This window comes from Antechinus flavipes, chromosome 3 (assembly GCF_016432865.1).
Source record: "Antechinus flavipes isolate AdamAnt ecotype Samford, QLD, Australia chromosome 3, AdamAnt_v2, whole genome shotgun sequence".
NCBI lineage: Eukaryota > Metazoa > Chordata > Mammalia > Dasyuromorphia > Dasyuridae > Antechinus > Antechinus flavipes.
In genome coordinates, this window is record NC_067400.1 from 615,391,309 (window position 1) to 615,418,451 (window position 27,143).

Sequence of the window (27,143 nt, forward strand, 5' to 3'; positions counted from 1 at the left end):
GGCCGAGCGCCTCCCGCCGCCGCCGCCGTCTTTTCCTCGTCCTCGGCCTGGTCCTGGGCCCGCGCCCGCTCGGCGCTCCCGCCGCCCCCCGTCCCGTCCCCGCCCGGCCCCAGCCCCCGCCCGGCCCCGGCCCCGGCCCCAGCCCCCGCCGCCGCTCTTTGCCCGCCGCCCGCCCGCCCCGATGAGGGCCCGGGCTTCGGGGCCGGGAGGCTTGTGAGGAGGCGCCTGCCTCCGCAGCCCCGCGGCCCGGGGCGGGGCGGGGGCGCGGGCCGCGCCGCGCCGCCATGGAGGGCGGCTCGCCGGGCTCGCCCCCTGTTGCCGTCGCCGCCTCGGACCCGCCACCGCCGCCCTCTTCGTCCTCGCCGCCGCCGCCGTCCCCCACCGCCCAGCGTGAGCTCCAGCGCCCCGGCCTCAGCCTGCTCCCTGACGACAGGTCGGGTAACCCGGCAGCGGCGGCGGCGGCGGCGGGGGGAGGGGGAGGGGGCGGCCATGATGGGGGGAGGGGAGGCGGGGGGGTAGGAAGGAAGGGCGGGGTCGGGCTCCCGCCCGCCGCCGCTGCCGGCCCGCTTCCCTCCCCTCCCCCTTCCCTCCTGCCTCGGTCTCACTGCGGGCGCCATGCTGCAGGCCAGGTGAGCAGCCGCCCCCGGCCCCTGGCCCCGGCTCCCCCCCCCCCGCGGGGAGAAGGGGGCTCGGGAACCGGGGCTGGGGGCGGCCGACGGGGTGGGGGAGGGGCGGGGGGCCCGAGGCCCGGGCGGCCGCGGACCACGTGGGCCTCGTGCCCGGACCACGCTGCCCAGCCCAGGATTCCCCTGCCCCCCTTGAAGCTTCCTCTCCTTCCCTTTTGTCTCGCTCTCCTTTCCCCTTCTCTTCCCATCCCCCTTTTCTCTCCCCTTCCCTCTTTCTCTTGCTCTCTTCCTTCCCCTTTTTCCTTTCCGAGGGATTGGATTTGGGAACACCCCCCCATTCCCCCATCAGGAAGATGAAGCCAGGTACCCACTCCCCACTTTTTGTAAGAAAGGCTTTGGGACCGAATCGCTCCCGGACCCTTTCTTGGGGAATGAAGAGGGGAAATTCTGCTTTCAGAGGAGGAGGAAGTCAGGGTAAATTTAGGATCCTTTCCCTTAGAAAAATCCTCTTCCTTAAATTTCTGTTTATTTTTTAGGGAGTGGCTTGAGGAATCCCGACTTCCGAGAGTGGCATTGGGGCGGGAGGAGCAGGCAGGTTCTCCCGGGTGGGGTGCAGTTTAGTTGGGGCAGGCTCGGGTGAGGCCCGAAACAGGAAATGTGGCCCCAGGGTCCCGGGCTGCCTTCCCCCTCGAGTAGATTCTCTACACCTCCGGGCCTCCCCGGGCAGTTGCTGGGCTCCAAGTACCCTCACCGCAAGGCCCCCCCCCTTACCCTCCAGCACCCGGAATTTGCCTCTTTTTTAGAGAGTGTAACTTGTCTTTTCAAAGGGAAAAAAAACCACCACGTTCAGAGACACAAGCACAACTGTTGGGTGAGCATTTTTTTTTTTTTTAAACCCCTACTTCCTGACTGCAGCCAGCCTACAGAAGGAGAAAATAAACAGATTAGCAGAGGAGTGCTTGCCAGCCCAGGTTTCTCTTCGGGCTGCCCCCCTCCCCTCCTGGGGATAGGTGCTTTACCACAAGCTGCTTACACTCATTAGCAGGCCTCTCAGGAGTTCTCTTATGTCAGAAGTGTATGGCATGCAAGGGGTTGGGATGGTAAGTAGTCTCTTTTATTCAGTAATTAAATTAGTTCTCTCTTTGCTTCCTTCCTTAGCCCAGGACCAGAGAGATGCTTTTAAAAGAGTTAGTTTGTTGAAACCAGGCGCTCTGCTCTTGTTGGCTCTTTGAGAGTTGCACATCCTTGCAAGTTAATCATTTTTAAGTTATCCCTGAAAGTGCACAGTTTTCTTTTTTTTAAAAAAGTCTACTGTATCATTCTCAATTAGCGAAATCTACATGTGGTCGGGATCTGACCTCTTTACCCCTCAGATCCATTGCTTGATCTCCAGCCTTCATCCTTTTATGAAGAAAGTGGATACTGTATCAGTGCCAGTCATGCCTATGTCTATAGGACAGAGAACAATGTGATCTGCTCTTGTTAAACCGCCACCCTGCTCTGCTGCTCCCCCCACCCCCTTACTGGGGGGGGAAGTGGTCCACGTTTTCTCTCACATCTTCTCTCCTGTGTCTTACAGTGTCGATACTTGATGGAAGTTTAAACTGACCAAGTCATTTGTAACATACTGTTGAAGCACAAACTCTGTGAACTGTCCAGTCCCAAGCTTCTGGCTGCTTCTACTGTTCCTTTGTTAAGCACGTGCCTTACAGTGAAAAGTTCATGTGAATGTGTTACACACTCAATCATGGTGGTCAGTACACCCCCCTCTGCCCCTCCTCCCAGTATACCCCTCTCTGTCCTTCATGTACAAAGGAAAAAAACATCAACAAAATGACTTGCAGTACCGTACAACCGATGTGTTTTACAAGCATAAGTTTCTTGGAAAAATACAAAACACATGCTGAACCTCCATTCTCTCCCTTTTGCCCTGTGTACCGTACATATAAGGGCCCTTTGCCATCCCTCACATGTAGTCCCTGCCCCAGCCACAAGTCTGTGTATTAAAAAGACTCACTTTTGGGGGGAAAGGGAACCACTGTCCAGATTCCAGTTGAGTCGGCCACTGCCCTCCCATATAACTACTGCTCTCACCACGTTTGTGGCTTCATAACCTCTTGGGTCTGACTTGCAATCGGGGCTCATGTGTCAGTGATCTCAGTGGTTGAGAGGGAGAGCCTAGTGTGAGCACACAGCTCAGCATTGTGACATAGCACTAGAAGCCGGAGCAAAGATGTCTGAAGCACCCGCAGGGAGCACATGTTTCAGAAAATCATTCTTCCTAGGGCCAAACTAAAGGGAACTGAATTTGTTTTACATTGATGTCAAGTTTCCCTTCCAATGTGAAATCCACTCCCACTCCCAAAGAGGCCAGTGGCCAAGAATAGCTACCAGCAGCTTTCCATTACTGTTTGAAATGAGAGACCTCCTTTTAGCAAAAACTTGCTGCTTGGGTCAGTGGAAAAGGATGCTCATTTTCCTTTAAGTTTTTTTTTTGTTTGTTTTTTAGGTTGAGTGTATTGGATAATGCATATTCCGAAGTGAAACAGTTTGTAAAGAAAAAGTTGAAACTGTTTCCCTATCATTTAAGTCTTCTCCACATGCAGGGTACATTTTGGGCCTTCTTCCCCCACCCACTCCCCACTCCTGATACAGACCTGCACCAATATGTATCCTTTTAGTTTAAAAGGAAAATGAAATCTAATCTAGTAAAGCCAAAAAAAAAAAAAAAAAACAAAAACAAAACCCAGGGTTTGCCCTTGAAGTTGGATTTGTACTTTTGTTTTAAATGATTCTTTGCTACAGTATCACTTTTTTAAAAAAAAATTAACTGATGTACTCAGTATAGTTCAAAATACAAATTCCTGGATGTTGCAAAATAGAAAAGGAGGATGTTTATGGAATCCTTGTCAGCACATCTAGTAAATACCATTTAAAAAGATAGGATTCTGTTTCATAGCCTGCCTTCTAAGGAAGCCATTTTTGTGTGCAAGCAGTTAAATGAATTTGTCCAAGTGTTAGCAAGGTGGTTTGTTTGTTTCCAATCTAAGGAAAAAACTATTTGGACTGTACGCATTAACAGAAGCCTCTTGGCAGAAAAATATTGAGATACAGGAGCCAGGATCCTCTAAAAATCAGTTGCTTTCCCAGATAGGGAGTTTTGGGTTCTTTTTAATGCATAGCTTGACCTTGGTCTCGCAAACAGTGGGTGGAACTGAATAGTTTTATATTTTATGTTCTTCAGAACCCCCAGAATTCCATAGAAGCAGCTGTTTGGAGATATTCCCTTCCTCTCCTGCCCTTTTTTTTTTCTTCCAACCTAGCTAAAAATGGTCTTCCCAAAGGACATTGAGTGTCTTGTCTTGCTCCTGAGACTTAGGGTTTGCTTGTCTATTTCCTGGTTTGCAAGATTAGAAGTAAACATTTGACTATAAGTTTGAGAGAAGGTTTCTAGATTTGTTGGTGTAGAAAGTTCTTTCTTGTGCCATGTTTATTTTCAGGCAAAGTGGCCTGGTTCTTGCTCTTTTTTTTTTTTTTTCCTCCTTTGATAGGAAAAATAGTTACTTTGGGGATGCCATTCTTTGTAATAAGTAATGCTTTTGTATTAAGTTTTGTGGTTGTTGGAAACATCCTACAGTAATAAGGTTTAGCTATTTTCCATAGCAGAGCACAGGCCAGATCTTGGAAAAACATAAAATATTATGATTGGAATCTGTTTCTAACCAGAAAATTTTAATGGGTTACTTCTATGGAGTTAGAAGGGATAAAATTCCAGTGTCATAAGAATGTAGATGACTTTACAGTTCTGTCAGGGGATTTTGTATGACTGTGGGTCTGAGCTATCCTCCCCATCTTTGGGTGCTAGATCACTCTATAAAATGAGGCCATTGGATTAGATGTTCTCCAGAGTCCTTTCAGGATTTGTTAAATCGAGTCAGAACAAAATAATGCAGAGCCCGTAAGAAAAAACTACGACCAGGTAGGGTATATGGAATTTCAATTGGATGGCAGATTAGCTAGGAGATAGTTTGGAATCAGAGGCTCAGAAAAATGATGTACTTGGTTGAGACGTCTAGAAGTAGTTGTTTATTGGCCTTATTTATTTAGAAAGTGAGAAGCTGGGATTAGGTCAAGCCATATCTCTCTAGCAGTTTGTGAATCTAAATGTATGCTTGGAAATGTGGGAGGAAATCACCTGGCCGGCATAAAGGACCATTCAACTGAAAATGTCTGCAAGCCACCTACACTTTCATTGCCAAAGAGCTGAGCAGGCAAACGGTATTTAGTCCTTCAAGTGATTCTGGTCAAAAGGATAAGGCTTGAACCCTCTAGAGTTAGATGACCTATTAGTCTATACTGTGTATATCAATATAGAAAATCAGGCCAGTAGGCCCATTTTTATCCCAGATAGATGACTGGTAGTGAGGAGCTCGGATCCTCCCTGGACAGACATCTACTTGGATGGGGTGCTTGACTTCCCAAAGTGTTAGGATGAATCATATAATAAGGATTGCGGCTGGGTTTTGTTAGCCCCTTTGACCATCTCTTTGGCGGGGCTCTCTCTGCTGGGGAGTAATGGTTAAATTGGTGTGGATTGAATATCATAGGCTTAATGTTTCTAGGAGGTTGGTGGATACAAATAACTATGAAATGTGATCAATAAAATGATCCTCTGAACTCTTTCTTGTGAAAGAGACATTAGACCTAACAGAAGTGGGGCCAGTCCTCATGGAGCATTTTAGAGGCCTAGCACTAATCTTGCATCATTATGGGCTGGGGTGTGTGTGTGTGTTGGGATCAGTTCCGAGCAGAGGTATTTATTTGCAGAGAGACTAGCTTGTTGTTTTGTTTTCTCTTTTAAGGCTTCAGTCGATTTAAATTGTGATCTGCGTGAATTGGGTGCTGGAGTTGTATCTATTCTAGGAGATTTTTGAGGCCTCCTTGTCCTGTTTGGTTTTCTGACCTGATAAGTATCATCTTAAGCTTTTCAGTGACTGAGATTGTGCTGTCCTCATTGGCTGGCTTTCATTCTCAGTAACATTTCTGGAATGGAGAAATTGAGGCAAAAGGTTGGTCATTGGTACCAATTTCTACGTTGGCAAACCACATGGAAGTCTAGAGTGTTGGCTCTGGTACGGTTTCTGTTAATCTGGTTCTTTGACTTGGGGCTCACTAACCCGGGATTTACCCTCTCATCCCACTTCCCTTTGGCTAAGGAATATAAAAGCCAGGGGTCAGGTACAAAGGGAATCGGGATCGCTCATTAGCAGATATTGGCCTCTATGTGGTCACAGGGCCCTTGGCACTCAGTCAGGAGCCAGAGACTGGCCTGTTCCCCAGAGTCAGTCAAGCCATCAGTAATGTTCCAATCCATTTTCTTCTACACTGAATTATGTCTCCCATGCCAGTGGCTCCCTGCCTGAGTTAAAGGACAGCACGAGCCAGGGGTTCATTTTGTGGCCTGTTACAGTTCATTTTAAATCCTATTACTTGGCAGCTTTGCACGTAGGAGGTAAATATTTGTTGAATGAATGAAGGAATGTGACCTCTGCAGGACACCGGCGGAGTATTAACGAGGTCAGGTTGCCAGTTGGTTCGAGACTCTGGGCCTGCCTTGATTCCAGTGAGGAGGGTATGTGGAGTATGGAAAGAATGGAAATGTTAAGTAAATTTAGAAATAGAAGGTTAGCCAGGGGGAAGAGTGCTGGGCTGAATTCTAGCCTCATTCCCACCATGTCGTGAGGCTTGTTTGGGCAGCTCACTTGATTCACTGAGTCTTACTTTCTATTTGCGTGGTGAGGGGTTTGCAGTAGAGCATTGCCAAGATTCCCTTCCCCTCTTAAGGTCAGTGAACCAGGGAAATTGGGATTTTCCTGGGAAGAGTGAATTAAGATAGCAGCAAACTTTGAGGAGGTAGTTACTGTCAGGTGAGGGGCTTCTCTTGAAAACGGAATCATTGGTGCCTTTTCCTTAAATATTTGGAAATTGTTCCTCTTGGAATTGATATCAGCTTTTTTGACCTAGATTAGACTGGTCCTGGGCCTGGATTGTGCTAGAAAGGTTAGGGAATTCAGAAGTTTCTGCATATTTCAGAACTTCTCCTAATAGGCAGCATGGTGAAAATCGTGTTTGGTCAATGAAGATGTTTTCAGAAAGTTAAATAATGTCTTGGAGAAGTTTGCCCAAAGCTATCTTTTACTGTTACTCAAGTAACTTAAACATTTAGACCAGCTGCCTTGGTGATAGGAAAAAGCCCCAGCTTGTTGCCCCCAGATTTCTCTGGTAAATTTTATTCTAAACTGTACCCAGATGCTAAGGCACTACCTAAGAAGCATTTCATCTTTGGAATCACACCTGTAGAGAGATTCCGCTGCTTAGAGCACATGAGGCAGATAAATGAATTTTCATTGGGACAAAGGATTGAGGCCTGCTTTTTCTCCCTCCGAGTAACTCTGGACAATTAGCTGTCTTCCATCTATAAAGCTAAGCCGATCCTCTTAGAACCAAATACACTTGGTATTATTATACCTTCTTTCTCTTCCCCCAATTACTCCATTATACGAAGTCAGATCTTTTAACTCTTAACAGGGTGCCGACATCCTTTGTTAAAAATCAGAAAGACAAATACCAATTCCGTTGCTTTGTATAGACCGTCTCTGTAGCAATTCTGGGTCCTGGCGTGCCGCCTTATGGTTATTAAGCATCTGCCTGCTCTGTATGATGGCCTGTTCTGGAGCAAGTTGGGGGTGGGTGACAGGGAATGAGACCTTTATAACTCAAGCTCAGTGTCTTGTTGCTTTAGCTGGAATAACCCTGTGAGGGCCAGGGGCTGTGCGCATTCTGCTCAGAGCCATGTGTGTGTTGAGCTTTTTTACTTTTCAGAATGTTTGATTAGGCTGCCCGGTCCAGACAATCGCCTTGTTATGCTTTTGATTTGGGAAGGGTGGGGGCTAACTATCCTAATTTTACACGTGGGAAAATTGCTGTCTGATGGCAGAGTTGCTAAAGGGCCTCCTTACTCTTACTCTGATGCTTTTGTGGACTCCGTGGGCTTCAGCTTATTGTGAAACATATCGGGGGCCGCCAAGATTGTTGGCCAAATTGAAAGCAAAGAAAATGGGGATGAATGCTGCCGGTTGACCTTTCCTGATTTTCCTAACACAGTTTCTGCTTGGTATGACAGACATCCTCCCTACAGCTTTCAAAGGTTGCTAGTGTTAGCACATCGCCATGGAGATCATGGGATGATGTCATAGATACTGGGCTATGACCACACTTGAGAATTGTGAAAGGGAGGTTGGACTAGTAGTACTCTTTTACTCTTGATTAATGAACCTAGGTAGCAAGGACACAGCAAAACACGTGAAAGACCAAAGGTTTATTTCGAGACTGTTCTGGTCCTGAAAATACGTGAACCAGGTTTTATCATGGTGGTGATGTGACTTTACCACTTAGACCCTTTGAATGCCGAGGAGACCTTTCTTAGGGACTTGGCAGAGCCCTCAAATTATTTTCTAAAAGAAAAGCTTTATCTAGTCCCACTAACTCCTAGTAAAATTTTTCCTGCAATGTCAGATTTTAGGATTCCAGAGGAACTTAGTTAGGTCTATTGGTCAGTTGCTAAACGTTTGGGAAAACTAGCCTGTATTTAATTTTCGAGGGCTTGTTCCACTGGGGCCTTTTTCAACCCTCGGGATACATTCTGAATATCCTGAATTATTGAACACTGAGGGAGCCTCCCCGGGCCCTTGGCAGATTTAGGGTTTGGGCTGCCAATCACCATAGCCTTGGCCTTCACATTGCCTAGCTAGCTAGCTGCCTTCTGTCAGTGGCTCTCATGCTCTACAGGTAACCCCCACCATTGCCATGAATGTCCATATTTCTTTTCCAATCATCTATGCCCTTCTCGGTTTCACAGGACTTTATTATTTTTTTTCTCGCATGTTACTTGAATTAATATTTGCAAGCAGTGTCATCTCTTCTTCAGAGATTGGTTATTCCATTACTGCTTTTTTCAAGAGGCCTGGACTGCTTGTCTCTTAACTGTTTTACCACTCATTCCCCTCCCCAAACCCCTATCCCCTCTCAGGAATAAGGGAAATACCAACTTAGTGATTTTGTTAGCAGTGCTCTTGAGACAGCTGTTGAAACGTCTTTAATTTCATCATTACCACTGCATTGTTCCTCCTAGCAAAAGGAGCTCTGCTCAAGAGAAACTTCCATTTTAGGTTTATCAGAGTGGGCTTGCTTAGTACTTCTGATAGGTAGCAGTGCACTTAAGATGTTTTCTCTTATAGCTGTTGTTTGTTCCTAAAGAGAGAGAACAGTTGTTGGAGCCCATTATGTAGAGAGTCCGGTATTGGTGAAGAATTTCTTGGGTCCTGCCTGCTTGTAGAGCTCAGGAAGCGGTGGCCCTGTTCATGTATTGTATCCAGTTGGCCCTTGGGTAATTCCCTCGAATAGGCTTTCTGCTTAGGAGGTTCAGAAACAGGTTCCTTAATTTTCTGAGTAGGATGCTTTGGGGCTGCGGGGAGGGAAGTGTGGTATAATGGAAAGATCTCTGGAGTAGAAGTCAGGAACACCTGAGTTCTAACCCGGTGTAGAACCCTGGCTTAGGAGACCCAGGTTTATCTCCTGGCTCTTCTTTTTCCCCTTAGTGTCATTTTGGTCCAGCTCTTCTATCACTGTAGACCTCACTTTGCAGATGACTGTTCATGTAGGGCTTGGCTGAAATGACCTTCCGTTCTAAGTCACTTGAACCCTGCCTTCATCCTGATGAATTGTGTCATCTTCTTAGCTGTGGGACTTGTTTTCCGATCTCTAAAATGAAGGAATTAGATTTGATGCCATCAAAAGGCACTTCTGACTCTTTAAAAGAGTCCATTTCTGTGTTTCTCAAAAGAGGAATGTTTGTAAAGTCCATAGTACAGAGCCTTATACGTAGGAGGTACTTATTAAATTCTTGTTCTCTTCCTCTTTTGGCCTTCTGTTGCAGAGGAAATTAGGAATAGGAAGCGGTAGAATTGGCTGTTTGTGGAATTAACTTTTTATTTGGACCTTCTTTTTGAGCCCTGCCCTATTCTGCTTCTGGATAGGTAGAAATAGAGTGTGCAGTGTCTCGGTGATAACTTTGTCTAGCCCATTATAGTTTCAGTGTAAGCTTTAGAGATGGAAAGATCACTAGTGATGGGAAGATCAGTCTCTAACTAGGTTTAGATCAGTGAGCCTTTCCTTTGAGATTATTTGAGTCTTCCTGAGAAATTTTTCTTCTGATATTTTGCTTTGATTCTGTCCTATTTGCCTTTAGTTTTGGAGGCCCCCACTCCCCCCACCATTGTTGTATTGTTGTGTTCAGTCTTAGAAAATGGCTAGGAGGATGCAAGTAAGTGAGGACTTGCTCGTTTAACTCTTAAGAAAACTCTGTCTCATCTTTTCATTTGCTATGTCTTTCACCACTGACCTGCAGCCAATTGTGTGAGATGATCCACAGAAGTGAGTTAGCTTAGAATACCTGATGGGGGATTGAAGCACATGAGGTCATTAGGATTGCTCTGCAGGCTCTGATCCATGGCCCAGCAAGCCCTGTGTGCTTCTATAAGAGCTGCAGGGAGAGGTGGAGGGAGCGGGGCTTGGGGAATACAGCCCCAGCAGATTAGGGACGCGCCAGCACCCTGGCTTCCCTAATAAACCATTAGGAGTCAGTCATCCATGAATGGACATCAGGTTTTTCTGAATCTGCTCCTTGTCTCTATGAGTTCCACTTCGGGCTAATGAATGTCCTAGGGCTTTCCTACCCAGGGTACAAAGAACCACCTCACTGAACATGAAAGCTCAGGGAGACCTATTGCAGTCTCAGAGGGCCCTTGGGTGGAAAATCTAGTGGGTCAGTCTGTCTTCTTCCTTCTGGAGCACAGGCCAGTGAGCAAGCAGGCGGAATGAGCATCTCCTTTGATGACTGAGAGGCTTTGGGCTCTCAGTCTCCCTCTGACCATCCTTTCTCAGTCACAGGCATAGGGTATTTTACTAAATTCACACCTGAGAAAGGAATAGCAAGAGACAGAAAAATGAAATTCTAATCTGTTCTACTGTTAGTTGATGATGTGAGCCCTGGAGAGCCCTTCCTCAGTTTCCCCCTCTAAGATGTCATTGCCATGTCCTCTCACAGACTTCCAGTGGGAGTGGTGGTGCCCGTATTTGGCATAAGCTGTTCATTGTACATTTGACTAGGTTCTGTTCCTTGTCATTTGTCATCATCTTCTAGTAACCCGAAAAAATCCTTTGTGAAACTTAACAATTCCAGCTAATCATCCTTCTCTAGATCCTTAATATCTTTCTTAAGGCTCAGTGATCAGGAGGAACTCCCCACTATTTTCGAGGTGTAGATTTAGACTTGCTGGGTGAGTCCCTTTAATAAATCATCAGAGTGTCACACATGCAGAACCGTGGCTCTCTTTTTGGTGAGCCTGACACCTGAGCAGAATACCTGCTTCTGATGCAGCCACTGATGTCTGCCCCTGGTGAGGAGGTTTACATTTGTCCCAAAGGCTTTTGCTCTTCTTAGATGACTTCAATTAGATTTTCCATTTAGCTCTCTCTGGAGAACACAGGCTCCTAGAGGGAGCCGCCTTCTAATGGCCCCAGCACACTAACTAACCATTTCCCCTCCTGGAGGGGGGCTAGTGACAAGGGTTCTTGCCGTACCTCGCCCAGCTCATGCCTAAAGCGGCATTTTCCGAGGTGTGGAGTGTCCGGGGGTCTGAAATTGAGCCTGGCAGAAATGTGTCCGTGTGTGTCTTCTCTGTGAGTCTGATTTATCTGCTCCTTTTCTTTAGAAGTTGGAGTGGATTCATTTGTGTTTGGGGAGGCAGGGAGCTGAACTTCACCCAGGGTGCTTTGCTCTGCTAGTTTGAGACTTTTATGATGGGTCCCTGATGCTTTTGGTTTGGGAATAAAGGTGAGCAGCGATCCCAGTTTTATCCAGTCACATTTATACCTTAGGAACCTAGAAAAGAGAATTCCAGGCAGGAAAGGAAGGTGGTGGAGGGTGTACTTTTAGTTATGAGTATTTTTTCTGCAGATCAGAGGATCCGTTTCCTCTGGCTTAATCAGCTTGCTTATTATCCTCATGTTTTTCAGCCATACAGTTCCCATTATAGAGTGGAAAAACTGAATTGTGGAAATGTTCTTCTGGACCTTAAATCAAGCTGCTAATGAGGCCTTTGAGATAGAATCATCTTATTTTCCTCCTGTTAGCTCTGGACCTGGCTTCATTTCCTTTTGGGGCTTACTGATTAATTGGAAAGGGTAGAATTCCTACAGTTGTAAGCAAACGTTTCCAGGGACTGTGGGGAAGGCATTTGGAAGCCCAATTTCTTCTTTTCAGTCTTTGAGTCTGACTGTTCTCTGTGGGAAAAGATGAGGTCCCTCCCTCCTTAATTGCTTTTTCCCTCCTTGAGGTTTCCATTGGGAGGTAGCATTTTGATGCAGAACACTTCAGAATGAGAAAGAGTGGGATGGTCAGCACAGAATGGAAGGATTTGGTGTTTAGAAGGTAGAGGTGAGCTTGGAGAGATTCAGGCAAGTTTAGATGCAGAGGAAGGAAGTAAACATTGACAGAGTATCTACGGCATGCCAGACACTGTGTAAGCACTTTACAAATAATATCTCATTCGATTCTCACAACAAGCCTGCAAGGCAGGTGCTGTTATTTTCCCCATTTTACAATTCAGGAAACTGAGGCAGGCAGAGGCTAAATAACTGGTCCAGGGTCACAGGACTAGGAAGCGTCTGTGACTGAATCTGAAGTCAGATGTTTCTGATTCCAGACCTACTGCTCTGTCCCACTAGGTAGCCAGCCGGAAGTTGGGGGGGTAAGGTGGGACGTTGTGCGACTCCCCTGTCATTCTAATGTGGTCCCAGAGACTGGCAGAGGATGTGGGCATTTGACGGAGTACAGTGGCTGCCCTGTGTACTTGTCTTTCCTGGGTCACAAGGAGACATTTCACAGCACCTCACCACTGCTGTCTCTTCCTCTCAATTTCTTACCTTCACGCTTTGTCCCACTCTCCTCAGTGAACTTGTTCAGGGATCCTCTAGGATTGTGGGTAGTCCAGTGGTGGTCTAGATTTCCCTGTTGCTCCTTCGGTTCAGAATGATGGGGCTGAAAATGGCAAGCAGTCTGTTTAGAGATGACAAGGCAGGGCCCACACATCCTCCCGGGGAGACATTCTCATCTCTGCTCTTACCTGGTTTGCTCTCTAGATCCCTGTCTGTCTGTCTCTGTCTCTCTGCCTTTCTTTCCATCTAGAGAAAGAATGCTATCTTTTCAAATTTATGGATCCCTCTGTTACCTGTTACATTTTAAACGGCAAAACTCAAACCAGAAAGCAGCCCAGCCTAGCAAAGCTCCTTTGAAAGCCTTCTCATGTTACAATATCCTTGGGTATACAGGGAAGATGGAGAGTTGGAAGAAGGAGAACTGGAGGATGATGGGGCCGAAGAGACCCAGGATCTCTCTACAGGGCAAGAGAGGAGCCGAAGAGAGAAAGGAGAGAAGCATCACAGTGATTCGGACGATGAGAAAGCTCACCGGAGGATGAAACGGAAGAGAAAGAAGGAACGGGAGAAGGAGAAGAGGCGCTCCAAGAAGAAGCGGAAATCCAAACACAAGGTAGGTCGCTGAGAGCGTCGCTTTTCCTTGCAGTGGGTTCTTTCTGTTCGGCTCAGCTTGAGATGAATGGGTGGGCATTTATCCAGCACCTCTGGTGCCCTGTACTGCACCGAGCCCTGGAGGAGCGCTCCAGAAGGAAGGACGGCATCCCTGCCCTCCAGGAGAGCTCCCACTGGGCACCACGGGACTAGACGAGGGGAGCTGAGGAGGGGCTGCCTTCCCGAGCACGGAAGCTGGCTGAAGGGAGATACTTGGTCTCTCAGTGGGGAGATGAGGATGGATTTTGAATACTGGAGTGATGGGGTCAGTCAGCCAGTGAACGTTTATTAAAGGGTTACCGAGTACTAGAGACAGTATTGGGACCGTTACTGTGGCAGTCTTGAAGCAAATGAATATTTGGGTCCTTAGGATTCGCTTCACTTCTTCCTTGCTTTTCGCCCTCAGGGCCTGGACAGCAAATGCTGCCCTGCACTGGATCCGCACCTTGCATCATGTCCCCTTCTCTCTGTGCCTTCTGGCCCCAGCCCAGGACATAGCCAGCCACTGCTGGTGTACCTGGCTCAGCCCATGCCATAGCAGAACTGAGCTTACACACTTACCTTTAGTGGCTCCCCACTGCTGATTCAAATCGCTCAGTATTCAAGGCCCGCTTGGTGCTCTCGGTCCTTTGGAGCTCCGGGCTCCAGCCTTCTAGGACCGTGCTCTGTCGCTGTGATTTACAGCAGGACCGTGTTTGCAATAGCCTCTCGTTCCTCTGGAAAAGATTTTGTCTTCTCTTTGTAACCGAGTGTATTTTATCTATCTGAAGCGTTATTCTAAAAAAGGGAGCTATGAAAAGAGCTTTTAAAGCTAGCTCTGATAGCAGCTCCTCCACAAGGTTTTCCCTGGCCCTCCGCCCCTCAGGCTGTCAGATAACCCTTGGCCTTGGGACTTCCTGACGTCCTTGAAATGTAGTCGGGTCAGATATACTGGGCCTACGAGCCCTAGGAGCCCAGTGTCTCGGAGCCTTCGCTGGCTAGGAGCGGGCTTTGCACACGGTAAACACCAAATTTTTGCTGTTGCAGTAACTGGAGGAAGGGGCAGAATGAGAAGCCCTCAGATAAATTAACCGCCTCCCTAGAGAGACCCGAAAAGAAGGCGGATGGCTTGCCTGAAGATGGCTTCAGATACGATAGATGCTGGAGAAGGGAGTCTTCTCGGGGCGTGCATAGATAATTCCGTTGCTTTTTTCCTATGCTCACCTGTGAAAGTCACAGACTCTCTTCTGTAACAAAAGCCTTAAACATGCTTCTCTTTTATCCTAGCGACATGCGTCTTCAAGCGACGATTTCTCCGATTTCAGCGAAGACTCTGATTTCAGCCCCAGTGAGAAAAGCCATCGAAAATACCGGGATTACAGTCCTCCCTATTCATCTGTGAGTAGTGGCAAAAAAAGCAGCGCATCCCACCAGGGGATTGATTCCCTTCTAACGAAGCGTTGCTTTTTACCCCGGTGTTCTTGGCTCGGGGAGTAAAACACATGGTTGTGTGTGGTCCCGGTAGAGCAGCGTTATATCATGGGAGTCCTCGCTGGCAGGCTGTCCCTCAGAATTTAGAATTGATGTTGAAAGGGAGCGTGTGGCTTTTGTAACCAAAATCATTTATGTATCAGAAGTGAAATCCCCATCTTATCGTACTATCTTTGAATTTGGCATAAATTGAAATTACTTTTGGGTAGTTTGGTTTTTCTCCTTAGAAAAGGAATTCTCCCACCTCCCTTCTCCTAAACAAAAACGCCCAAACCAAATCCAGAAATCTTTTGGAGAATAAGTAGATAGATATCTCACTCTCTGGAAATGGCTCAGGATTTGACAATTTGATGTAGTGTAATAGAAAGAGCCTTAAATTTGGAATCAGAGTTAAAATTGTATAAGGTAATCCTATAAGAGCTCTTTCTTTTTTAGATTATCAGATTAATCTGTTTTATTTCTTAAAATTCACCTTCAGTTACAACTTGCTAAGAATTTATCCCCTCTCCAGAGTTAAGGGATAACACATATCCTCTTAATTTAAAAAAAAAATTTTTTTTTGTCTTAATATTTAGATCCAACTGTTTAGAAATTTATTGTGACATATGGTATACAAGGCTTTGTAAATTGGGAAACTCATTATGAACAGGAAGTTAAGCCCATGAAAGATTCTGTAGTTGATTTACATATGCTGCTATTGTTGGAATTAGAGATAGCTTTTTTTTTTTAATTTTATTTTATTTTCTGATCCACATTCTCCCTTTCTCACTTCCATTCTTCCCTTCATTGAGAAAGCAAGAAAAACCAGAACCCTCTTAGCCAATCTCCATTGACCCCAACCCTCAAGCCCGTCTCCGTTGGTTCCCCTATGGCAGGAGAGGGTCTGCGGGCTCCGTCGGAGCTGCTCCGGGGTTGTAGCGGGTCGGGGGGGCTTCTGCCGGCCTCGCAGCCTGTGGTGCCAGGCCCTTCCCTTGGCGGCCTGCAGGAGCTTGGCCGGGGCAGCTCATTGCTCCTTGTCTTCCTGTTTCTCCAGTCTCACCAGCAGTATCCTTCATCCCACAATGCCCCGTTGTCGAAGAAGGGCTACTCGAAGATGGAAAGCAAGAGCTACGGCATGTACGACGACTACGAGAATGAGCAGTATGAGTACGAAGGGGAGGAAGAGGAAGGCCTGGCGAAGGAAGAGTACGACGACTTTACCAAGGAGCTGAATCAGTACAGACGGGCCAAGGAGGGCAGCAGCCGGGGGCGAGGTGAGCCCTGCGGGAGAAATCCCTCCTCGTTCTGGACTCAGGGCAAGGAAGGTCTCTGCCGGATGGTGTGGAAGGGGACCGCAGGCTTTCCAAGCTTTGTGGGGCTGGCAGGGGCAGCCCGGCCCTCCCTGGCACTGCCGAATGGTACCCGTGGTACGGTGCCCTGTGTGCCCTCCGTCCCAGGGAGGGCTGTTGTTCTTCCACGTCACCTCACCCACCCCACGCCCTTAGTGCTGAGACGGCTCTTAGCAAAAAGGGCAAAAGCAGTCCGGAAAGGCCGACCCCGGCCAGCGTGGGCAGCTCCACGCGCCTGGCCTGGACTCTGACTCTGCTCCCCTCACACAATTGAATCCCTCTCTTGCAGGAGCCAGAGTCCGAGGAAGGGGCTACAGAGGCCGAGGAGGGCGTGGAGGATCCAGAGGGAGAGGAATGGGTCGAGGAAACCGGGGCAGGGGCCGAGGCTCCATGGGAGACCACCCTGAGGAGGAAGAAGACTTCTATGAAGAAGAAATGGAAGTACGAGATGCTTCTCCTGGCTTGTTCCCTGTTTTGCCTTTGGTGACTTCAGGAAGGCAGCGTTCCTGGAGAATGGTTTGGGGGGCTGGGTCCCCAGGCCCAGCCCAGAGGATCTTAGCCTAAGCGGGTCTTCTGAGGGAAGGGGGACAAGGCCGAGCTCCAGAGGTTACAGCATGCCCTGGCGCAGATTCGCCGGGCGAGGGCCCAGGCAGAGGCAGCTGGGGCTGGGGTCTGACGGGCAGGCTCTGACACCGCCTGTTTGCCATCCTAAACGTGGCGCTCTCTTTACAAAGGATTGGCCCATGGCGTGAGGGGAAGGGTCAGCCTATGGGGCGCAGAGAGTGGGGAACATGGGCGGAGGCCCCCTCACCCACGCCTCGGCCAACCCCCCACTTTCTGAATTCTAGTTTGGAGAGAATGAGGAGCTGATGGGCGATGAGGAATATGACGAATACTCCAAAGACATGAACCAGTACCGCCGGCCGAAGGACGGCCGGGGGCGAGGTAGGCCGAGGTCCCTGCGGGGCGGTGGGGATGGTGGGCATCCGCGGGGCAGGGGCAGGTGTCCACGGGGTGGCGCGGGGTCCGCGTGGAGGGCGTGTGCAGCCAGTCAGTCTTTTCTCCGGCAGGTTTGAGTCGGGGCCGGGGCCGCGGCTCGAGAGGCAGAGGCAAAGGCATGGGGCGAGGACGCGGGCGAGGCGGGAGCCGGGGCGGCATGAACAAAGGCGGGGGGATGAACGACGACGAAGAGTTCTACGATGATGACATGGGGGTGAGTGGGCCCCCCCGGGGGTCTCCGGCTGTCCCCTGAGCCTTGGCTGGACGCTGCCCTTAGCATAGGAAGCTCCCTTGGCCCTGAGGGGTCCCCAGTGAGACTTTTGGGATGTCAGGGAGGGTCCCTGGGAACCAGCTCCCGGGGGCCAGCATGTGCACAGAAGCACCAGGGGGCCGCCTGTTCCCCTCCATCCTGGCACCTCTGCCTGCTGACCTTGTTGTGGCCCCCACAGGATGGCGGCGGTGGTGGCTATCGGAGGAATGACCACGACAAGCCCCACCAGCAGTCGGACAAGAAGGGGAAGGTCATCTGCAAGTACTTTGTGGAAGGCCGCTGCACGTGGGTGAGTGAGGGCCCTTCCAGTGCAGGGTGGGCGGTGGGAGCTGGGGACCCCCTTAGGAGGCTGGGCTTCCTTCCCAGCACCCGCCCCCACGTCCGGTGTGTTCTCGGTCAGGGGCCTCCCGGTGAGGGAACCACCCTCCTTTCCCAGCTGGGGGTCACCCTGGAGGGAGGGCCCGGGCAGGGGGCGGGGCAGGCCAGGCCGCCCCTCACACGGCGCACGTGCGGGCGCTGCTTTCTGTCTCCTTCTCCAGGGAGAACATTGCAATTTTAGCCACGATATCGAGCTGCCGAAGAAGCGCGAGCTGTGCAAGTTCTACATCACGGGCTTCTGCGCCAGAGCCGAGAACTGCCCGTACATGCATGATATCCTTGGGCCTTTGGTTGGGGGGGGTCTGCGCTCTCACTAGGGCCTCGGGCCTCGATAGTGCCGGGAAGCAGAGCTTGCCCGTGTGGCCCCTCTTGTTCTTGCCCGATCACCAGGGGAGGGGGGCGTAGTGGCTGAGGTCCCGGGTGCATCCTATCGGGGGGGGTTACTAGTGGGGAGTGCTCTGCTGGGTCCGTCCAAACCGAGGGGCCCTGGGGCGCGGGGAAGCCCGCTGGCCTGGCAGCTGCAGGGAGCCCCACCGCACCCCCGGATGGACGCTGCCGGCCCCCGACTGCCCCTCCCTGACTGACAGCAAAGGGCGTTCTCCTTAACCACAACAAACGTGATTTTCCTTGTAAGCTCTTCCACACCACTGGGAACTGTATCAATGGCGACGACTGCATGTTCTCCCACGACCCCCTCACCGAGGAGACAAGGGAGCTTTTGGACAAGGTAAAGCTGGCGCAGGGCAGCCCTTGGAGGCTGGCCAGCTACGGAGCCCGGCCGGCCGGGGTCTGGAAGCTGAGCCGCTGAGCCCCCGCCGTAGGCAGGGCTGGGACGGCTTGTGGTGGGGGAGCCCGGGAAGGAAGCATCAGTAAGCATTTATTAAGCACCTACCTGCACCACACGCTCCGCGAAGTGCCGCACGCACACAGAAGCGGGGAAGCCCCGATCTCTGGGCACGGCAGCAGGGTAGCAGCTGCAGCCGGGCAGGAGGTGCTGGAGAGACTTTAACCACGCGAAGGCGTCAGCAGTCAGGGGGAGTGGGAGCGGGACGGAGCCGGGGCTGGACAGGAGCCACAGGGCGCAGGATGCGAGGGGGAGTGCGTGCCGGGCCTGGGGCCAGCGGGAGGGGACGCGGCCCGACCTCTCCCACCCCTTTCAGTCTGACACACCTTCTCCTTCCCCCCATCCTACACCATCCAGCGGGGGGCAGTCATCTTTAGGAAGATCGTTTTGACGGTTGAGTGGAGGGTGGACTGGAGGCAGAGAGACCAGTTAATCAGGGCAAGGGGGAAATGATGATGGATCACAATCAATTTAGGGTTAGCCATTGAAAAGGACCAGAAAGATGCCATCCACCTCCGGAGATAGAATTGTGCAGTCTGGATGCAGATCAGAGCATACTGTTTTTACTTTTTTGTTGTTATTTGGTTTTTTTCTCTCATGATTTTTCCCTGTAGTTCTGATTATTCTTTCACAATATAACTAACACAGAAATATGGCTAACGTGATCATACATGTGTAGCCTATATCAGATTTGCTTGCTGTCTCGGGGTGGGGAGAAGGAAGGGAGGAAAGGAGAAAAATTTAGAATTCAGTCTTTAAAAAATGAATGTAGCAAATTATCTTTACATGTAGTTGGAGAAAAAATAATTTAAAAAGGGAAAAAAAAAAAAGGACCAGAAACAGTAGCAGTTTTGTGCAGAATATAGAGATAAAACGAGGGTATGAGCTGATCTCGCAGCTCCAAGGCCAGTCTCTCCGTCATACCCTCCTTAGGGCACTTTGAGGACAGAGCCTGTCTCTGCTTTTCCTTTCCTTTTTCCTCAGCACTTGGCACAGTGCCTGGCAAAGAGTTAACGGTAAATCCTTGTAAAAGATCAGGTTGTTCCTGTCTTTAGCCTTTACTTGGCTGTGTTTTAGTAGTAAAGTCAAGAGAGAAATCGTCATAAATGGGACTAAGAGTTCTCACGGAAAGGTTGGTGTTCTCTAAATCAGTCTGAGTTAATTCCTCAGTTTCACAAACACAGAGGAAACCATTCGTTCTCTAGATGATTGATATTATAACTTGGTGCTACAAGACTTGTCCAAGAGTTGATTTTAGTTCCCCCCTTAGGCAGGAGTGAGAAATCCTGGAGGGGAGAATCAGAGGGCGCTGCTCTCACGGTTTTGTGGCTCCTTATAGCTCCTTAATGAAGCTCTTTGAGTCATTTTATTTTCACAAGCTTTTTCTGCTTGGGTAGCAGGTCAGCCCTACATAGGATAGGTATTTTTGCAGCCCCTCAGCAAGGCAGGATTTCATCAGGGTGGATCCCTTGGTCATTGACTGTGTGACCAAAAGTCCCGGTCTAGGGAGCACTATACTCCTGAGTGGTTCCCGCTAGTGATCTTCCAACTCACACTCCTGGTCCAGATCCAAGAGAGCTTTTACAGTGGAGTGGAGCTTATCTTTTTACTGCAGAGTACAGAGTCATTTTTTTTCATCCTAGGTTCATACCCTAGTTAAGGAAAAAATTAAACTTTATGTTTAATAGTATTTTATTTTTCTAAAAATATGTAAGGTTAGTTTTCAACATTCTTTTTTGTAAAAAAATATTTTTCCAAATACATGTAAAGATAGTTTTCAACAATTATTTCTGTAAAACTTTGTTCGAAATTTTTCTCCCTCCCAATTCTCCTATACATATTTCTACATTTCTCATGCTGCCTAAGAAAAATCAGATCAAAAGAGAGGAAAAAAACAAGCAGGCATATTAATAACAACAACAAAAAAAGTGAAAATACTATCTTGTGATCCACATTCAATCCCCATAATCCTCTCTCTGGATGTGGATGGCTCTCTCTCCATCACAAGTGTATTGGAGTTGCCCTGAATCTCACCTCATTGTTGAAAAAGCCACGTCCGTTGCAGTTGATCATCATATAATCTTGTTGCCATGTAAAATGATCTCCTGGTTCTGCTTCTTTAACTTAGCATCAATTCATGTAAGTCTCTCCAGACCCCTCTGAAATCATCCTGCTGATTGTTTCTTACAGAACAACAATATTCCATTACATTCATGTATCAAAATTTGTTTAGCCATTCGCCAGCTGATGGGCATCCACTTAGTTTCCACTTCCTTGCCATTACAAAAAAGGCTGCCACAAACACTTTTGCACATGTGGGTCCCATTCCCTTTTTTGTGATCTCTTCCAGATACCAACCTGGTAAAGATACTTGCTGGATCAAAGGATATAATGTAATCCTTTTAAACATATATGAGAAAGAAAAACAAACAAAAAGGTGGAAATACTATACTTTGATATACATTCAGTCTCCATAGATCTCTCTGTGGATATGATTGGCAAAAAGTTTATTTTATTTAAAAAAATGCCCTGCCCCATTAAAAAACTCAGCCAAATGGCATCTTTAATGTCAGCAGGATAATCTTCAACAGGGGAAAAATAAACTTAGTTGTTATTCAAAAGACTATTTTAAAATTATTTTTATTTTTAAAAATATTTCCCAATTGCATGTAAAAAACATTGAACAATCCTTTTTTTAAAAGTTTGAGTTCTAAATTCTTTCTTCCTCACTTCCCTCCTTGAGAAGGCAAGCAGTTTGATATGATTATAGTTGTGTAACGTCATGAAGACATATCTTTATATTAGGCAAGTTACAAAAGAAAACAAAAATAAAGGGATAAAAATAAGGACAGTTTAAAAAAATCGTATGCTTCAGTCTATATTCATCAGCATCTTTCATCTTGGGTTCTTTGCAATTTAAAAGGAAATTTTAATTAAAAAGAGGCAACTGAGAGGCAAGTCTTTTGTGCCTCAACTATAACCAAGAGTAATACTGGCCTGTTCATGTCATCAGCGTTTACTGTTTGCAGAAACACTGCACAGTCTTAGCTTCTTTTTTGCCTTTATGTATGTTCCCTTTTCCCTGAGATCTTCTTCTCTGTGTACATTTGCCTGCCAAACCCTTTTCTTCCTTAACGGCCCTTTTCAGAGGCCATCACTTTCAAATCTGCTACTGAGCTCCAATTCTGCTGCACTGTTTGGTTATTGGGCATTTCAAATTCAGTATTTCTGAAACAGAACTTACTAATTTTCTCCCCAAATCTTCCCATGTCCTGAACTTCCCTCTTTCTGACTGGGGCCACCACCATCCTTAAGTCACTTAAACGTACGACCTCAGAATCGTTACGTATTCTTTAGTTGTTCCTTGTTTATCACATCAAAAAACTTTTCAAATCTTGGCATTAAAAAAAAATGAATTTCATTGATTAAATTGAAAATATTTTCTATTCTTTCTACTTCTCTTCCCCTTTGGGGGGAAAAGAAAAGGAAAAAGGAACCCTTGTAACAAATAGGAATAGGCAAACAAAACTAATTCCCAATTTGACCAAGTCCAAAAAAGATACGTCTCAGTCTAAAGCCCTTTTGTCCATTCCCTTCTTTTCAAGGGGAGGGAGGGGCAGCAGTCTTTCTTTATCATAGGTTCCCCGGAATTGTGGTTAGAATGTTTAAGTCTTTTCAGATTGTCTTTATACCTATTGTTATTGTATGCGTTGTTCTCTTGGTTAAAATCCTCATGGTTTCCCTTGAAAGTATTTCCTTTTATTATGTCTCTATATAAAAAAAATTTCATTACATTCATATGTTCCAATTTGCTTAGCTATTTACAGTTGATAGACATCATCTTATTTTCCAATTCAATAACCTTATTAAAAAAAAGAAAAAAAAAGAAAAATACTTGCCCTAAATATTCTCGCCTGTATGTGTCCTTTATTCTTTGATCTCTGAGGTGTAGGTCAGTTAGTGGTACTGTTGTGTCAGAGGGTATGCGTAGTTTAATAATTTCTTGGCTATAATTTCAAATTACTTTCCAGAAAGGCTGCACCAAATCACACTTTTACCAACCCTGGGATGCTGGGATTTTGGTCACTTTGACATCGACCAAATGAATTCATTTGACTCCTTTGGCAAAAGTAGAATACGCTTGTTTTCCTACACATTTGTTTTTTTCTTCTTTATGTCATCTTTGGGCAATTTGATGGAGGTGAGATGGAACCATATAGTTGCTTTAATTCAAGTTTCTCTAATTTGTGATTTGGATTTTCTTATTTTTTATTTGCCTATAAGTAGTATGCATTTCTTCTTTAGGAAAACGCTTATCCTTGTAGTTTATTTATCAATTAGGGAATGGTTCTTCTAAATTTGAAGCATTCCTTATTTATTTTACTTATGACATCTTTATCAGAGCAACTTATTGCAAAGATTTTTTCATAGCTCCCTGCTGCCCTTCTAATTTTAGTTACATTGGTTTTGTTTGTGCAGAACTTTTAAATTTTGCAGTCAGGATTATCCATTTTACTTATTTAATTTGTGATTTTCTCCATCCTTATTTTTTCATTAACCTTTTTCCTCTCCATGAATCTGAAAGGTCAGTTTCTTCCTTGCTTTGTTTATGATGTCACCCTTTATTGCTAAGTCATGTACCTACCTGTTTGAGCTTCTCTTGGTCTGTAGTTGGAGATGTTGGTTTATACCTATTTTTTGTTAGATTACTGGCCAGTTTGCAACAGTTTTTTCTCAAATTGCAACCCCTTACCTGGAATCTTTGGGTTTAAAACGTTAGGATGCTATTAGGATAAGAGAAGGTAATGTTATTTATCATCCTATTATTCTAATCATGATTATGGTAATAATAATTATTTTTTAATCAAACCCAAGGCTTCTAGTTTTGCTTGCTTCTGTATTTTCTGTCCCTAAGCTGTTCTACTGATTGACTTTGGTTTTTCAGACAGGACCCACTCGTTTTGGTGGTTACCGCTCTGTAGTCTCTCTAGGGTCTCTTTCGTCCCGTGTTTTTTGTTTTTTTAATTTTCTTTAAGTTTCTTGACTTTTGTTTCTCTACATAAATTTTGTTATTTTTTTTCCAAGTTCTTTAGTCCTTTGGTGGTTTGATTGGCTTGGCACTGAATAAGGAAATTAATTAGTTACTATGGTTACTCTTTCTGGCTCGGTCTACCCTTCAACAGTTACTCTTTCCCCAGATATTTGTGAAGAGCATTTTTGTAGTTGTAGCATGTAGTTCTTGTAGGACTCTTGGCAGGTAGACTTGCAAGTATTGGATACATTTTGAGTTTATTAAACGAGTTCTTCTCTTCCAGTCTCTTGGGTTTGGTTTTGTTGGTAACATAGAGAAACGCTGGTGATTCATGTGGCCTTAGATGATATCTTGCAGCTTTTCTGGAGGGATTGTTTCAGCTCTCACGTTTCGGCCCCCGTGGCCGCCTCCTCGGGTTTGGGTGTCAGGCGCCCACCACCCTCTCCCTTAATTAAGCTGCTGGTGCTTTCTGCTCACAGTTTTTCCGTGGGTGTATTTTGTATCCACTCCCAAGAGTGTTGTTTCCCAAGGCAGGGACAGTTGGCTTTGCCCCCGGCCCACGGCAGGAGCTTGGTCCTTGCTGCTCGGAGGTCCCCGGCCGGAGAAGACCTCCAGGCATAGTTTGGTGCAAGAGAGGCCCGAGCCCAGACCGGCCTGGCCCCGGGGCCCGGCACACGAGCGGTTCTGGACGGGCAGGGGCTGCCCTGGCTTCTCGCCCGCTCAGAGAGACGGGCTCGGGGCCAGCCGGGGGCTCAGTCCTGTCAGAGGGAGTCCCTCAGGTCCCCGGCCTCTTGACCAGAGCTTGGGCTTTGACCTTGAGAACCAGCCAGTGAAAGGCTACCAGCTCCACCCGGCAGGCCCGCCCTCACGCCCGGTCTCCTCTCTCCTTGTTAGATGTTGGCTGATGATGCGGAAGCAGGAGCGGAAGATGAGAAGGAAGTGGAAGAGCTGAAAAAGCAAGGCATCAACCCTCTGCCCAAGCCTCCTCCAGGAGTCGGCCTCTTGCCCACCCCCCCACGGCCCCCCGTGCCCCCGGCTCCCACGTCTCCCAATGGCAGGCCCATGCCTGGAGGCCCCCCGCCCCCACCCCCGCCCCCGCCTCCCGGGCCCCCCCAGATGCCCATGCCCATGCCAGCGCACGAGCCCCTCTCTCCCCAGCAGCTTCAGCAGCAACAGGACATGTACAACAAGAAGATCCCCTCGCTCTTTGAGATTGTGGTTCGGCCCACGGGACAGCTGGCCGAGAAGCTGGGGGTGAGGTGAGTGCCGGGCAAGGGGCTGGCTGTTGGGCGAGGGAGCGTTGGGGAGGGGGGCAGTACGGGGCCGTGGCCCCTTAGACTAATCTCACACCAGACAGGAGGATGGCACAGGAAGTTAATAGAGTCAAAATCCCATTTTGTGTTTTCTTTTAGACATCCTGCTCCACCTCCCCCCAGATTCCCTGGGCCTGGGGGGCCCCCTGGGCCAATGGGGCCCGGGCCCAACATGGGACCTCCTGGGCCCATGCCAGGACCAATGCACCCGGACATGCACCCCGACATGCACCCGGACATGCACCCCGACATGCACCCGGACATGCACCCCGATATGCACCCGGACATGCACCCCGATATGCACCCGGACATGCCGATGGGCCCTGGGATGAATCCTGGCCCCCCCATGGGTCCCGGAGGCCCACCAATGATGCCCTATGGTCCTGGAGACTCCCCACATTCCGGAATGATGCCCCCTGTTCCGCCAGCCCAGAACTTCTATGAAAACTTTTACCAGCAGCAGGAGGGCATGGAGATGGACCCTGGACTAATGGGGGAGGCAGGTAGGTGCCTTGCTGGGACGAGGGCTGGGGAGACCCGCAGGGAGGATTCAATTTGGTGTAAATCATGGGCAAGGGAGCCTTTTTCTGGCCGTGATCTCTCCGACGGCCGTTCTGGCGTTGCCGAGGGCACGCCGAAGCCTTTCGCTCGCGGTCTCCTCGCAGGTTTTGTAGTAAGTTAGACCGGACGCCAGCGGCGGCCTCCCGCCCCCTTTTGTGCTTCGGGCTTTGTGCCTGCAGTCTCTGGGCTCTGCTTCCTTTTCTCTTCCTCGTCTTGTCTCCTGTGAGGGAAGTTCTCTCTTGTTGACTCGATGGTTGATAGGCCCACTGGACTCTGCAGACTTTGTAGCGGGCGGCCCCTCTCGCGCCCTTCCTTCTGCAGACGAACGAGGGTTCAGTTAATTCGCTCCCCGGAGACGGGCCGCCTCGGCACGCCGGCCACAGGTGGTCCTGTCACACTTAGGGCAGCCGCCACCCCCCCAAAACAGGCGTCTCTTCTATTTTCTTCAGCAAAAACAATCTGCTCGTTCTTAGCGCTTTCCTTGCACAACAGAGACAGAATTCTTGGCGCAAAATTACATGTGTATATTTGGGGTTTGAAATGTGCACTACATGTTATTTGTGAGAAGCCAGTTGATCAGTAAGCATTTATTAAGCACGGGTCCGGGGTCCCAGGCAGCAGTGTGAAGGAGCCATGGCCTCCTAACGTTCTTGTGCAGTCTATTCCACGAGTAGGAAAAGAATCTGCTTTTACATTCCCCAAATGATGTCTCAGTTCAGAGTGAACCCCAAAGGCAGAGACCATCCTTTCTCTGCGTGCAGAGGAGAAGGTGAGGGATGCTCTGGCTCAGTGATCTCTGAAGCCGGCCGTCACGGCGCTCCTTCCGTCGTGCTGACGTGCCCGTCGGTCCCTCCGCCCCAAGTAGTCCCGGCTGCTCCTCTCCGCTGTAACCTGTTGTTGGACAGTTAGAGTTAAGGGGACGCCCCGCTCAGGGACACCTTGCGCTCTGGTGTCCCCTCCCCCCTTGGTGCTTTCCTTATACCGTGTGAGGGAGCAGACTCCCTCCGGCCGAGAGCAGGGGAAGAAAGGCCCAAGGATTCTGTCTCCTTGGAAATTCTCGGGTGGGGAGTCCCCGGGCAGGAATGGCTTTGGCGTTCCCACCGACTTCCCCAGGGCCTGCTTCAGTGGGCCTCGTTCTCCCTGGCGAGGGTACTCCCTCGAGGAATACGAGTCCTCCCCGCCTCCCAAAGATTAATACTTCGCCCCGTGGTTATTCCCCCCAGCAGAGGACTATGGACATTATGAGGAGATGGAAGGCGAGGCAGGAGAGCACGTTTTCCCAGAGCAGCCCCTGGAGCCTGATGGCTTCCTCGAAGCAGGGCCCCCTGGGAGACAGCAGCCCGCCACCAGTGTCCCTGACTTCCTCCCCTCTGCCCAGAGGGCCTTATACCTGCGCATCCAGCAGAAGCAGCAGGAAGAAGAAAGGGCAAGGAGGCTAGCTGAGAGCAGCAAGCAGGAGCGAGAGAATGAGGAAGGCAAGTGTGTTTGTGCCCCTGGCCCCGGAGCCCGGGCCCTCGGGGCTCCGGCCGAGCGTCCCGGGCCACAGGGAGGCGGCCTGCGCGGCGCACCTTCACGTGGCCGGGCCCGGGCGGCGCGGCCGCAGGCAGTGTGGC

At 48.6% G+C, this 27,143-nt stretch overlaps 1 protein-coding gene and 1 long non-coding RNA gene across 9 annotated transcripts in view; one reads left to right on the forward strand and one right to left on the reverse strand.

Annotated features, from left to right (window-relative positions):
- Nucleotides 1-276: 276 nt before the first annotated feature.
- ZC3H4 (zinc finger CCCH-type containing 4) overlaps nucleotides 277-27,143 on the forward strand; it is a 53,141-nt gene continuing 26,274 nt past the window's right edge. For 6 of the 8 annotated variants that reach the window (XM_051989301.1, XM_051989302.1, XM_051989305.1 and 3 more), the window contains exons 1-13: nucleotides 277-433; nucleotides 13,077-13,296; nucleotides 14,601-14,711; nucleotides 15,838-16,057; nucleotides 16,422-16,573; nucleotides 16,981-17,077; nucleotides 17,203-17,345; nucleotides 17,581-17,691; nucleotides 17,942-18,053; nucleotides 18,398-18,507; nucleotides 24,551-24,915; nucleotides 25,069-25,472; nucleotides 26,754-27,005. In XM_051989301.1, the coding sequence (XP_051845261.1) occupies nucleotides 285-433; nucleotides 13,077-13,296; nucleotides 14,601-14,711; nucleotides 15,838-16,057; nucleotides 16,422-16,573; nucleotides 16,981-17,077; nucleotides 17,203-17,345; nucleotides 17,581-17,691; nucleotides 17,942-18,053; nucleotides 18,398-18,507; nucleotides 24,551-24,915; nucleotides 25,069-25,472; nucleotides 26,754-27,005 (2,446 nt within the window). In that variant the 5' untranslated portion in view covers nucleotides 277-284. The remainder of the gene's footprint in view (nucleotides 434-13,076; nucleotides 13,297-14,600; nucleotides 14,712-15,837; nucleotides 16,058-16,421; nucleotides 16,574-16,980; nucleotides 17,078-17,202; nucleotides 17,346-17,580; nucleotides 17,692-17,941; nucleotides 18,054-18,397; nucleotides 18,508-24,550; nucleotides 24,916-25,068; nucleotides 25,473-26,753; nucleotides 27,006-27,143) is intronic. The other 2 variants (XM_051989299.1, XM_051989304.1) reach the window with 2 other exon arrangements.
- LOC127556260 (uncharacterized) lies at nucleotides 1,489-3,139 on the reverse strand. The gene is made up of 2 exons (XR_007952387.1): nucleotides 2,644-3,139; nucleotides 1,489-2,331 (listed from the first exon to the last, which is right to left on the reverse strand). It is a non-coding gene; the product is annotated as an uncharacterized LOC127556260 (long non-coding RNA).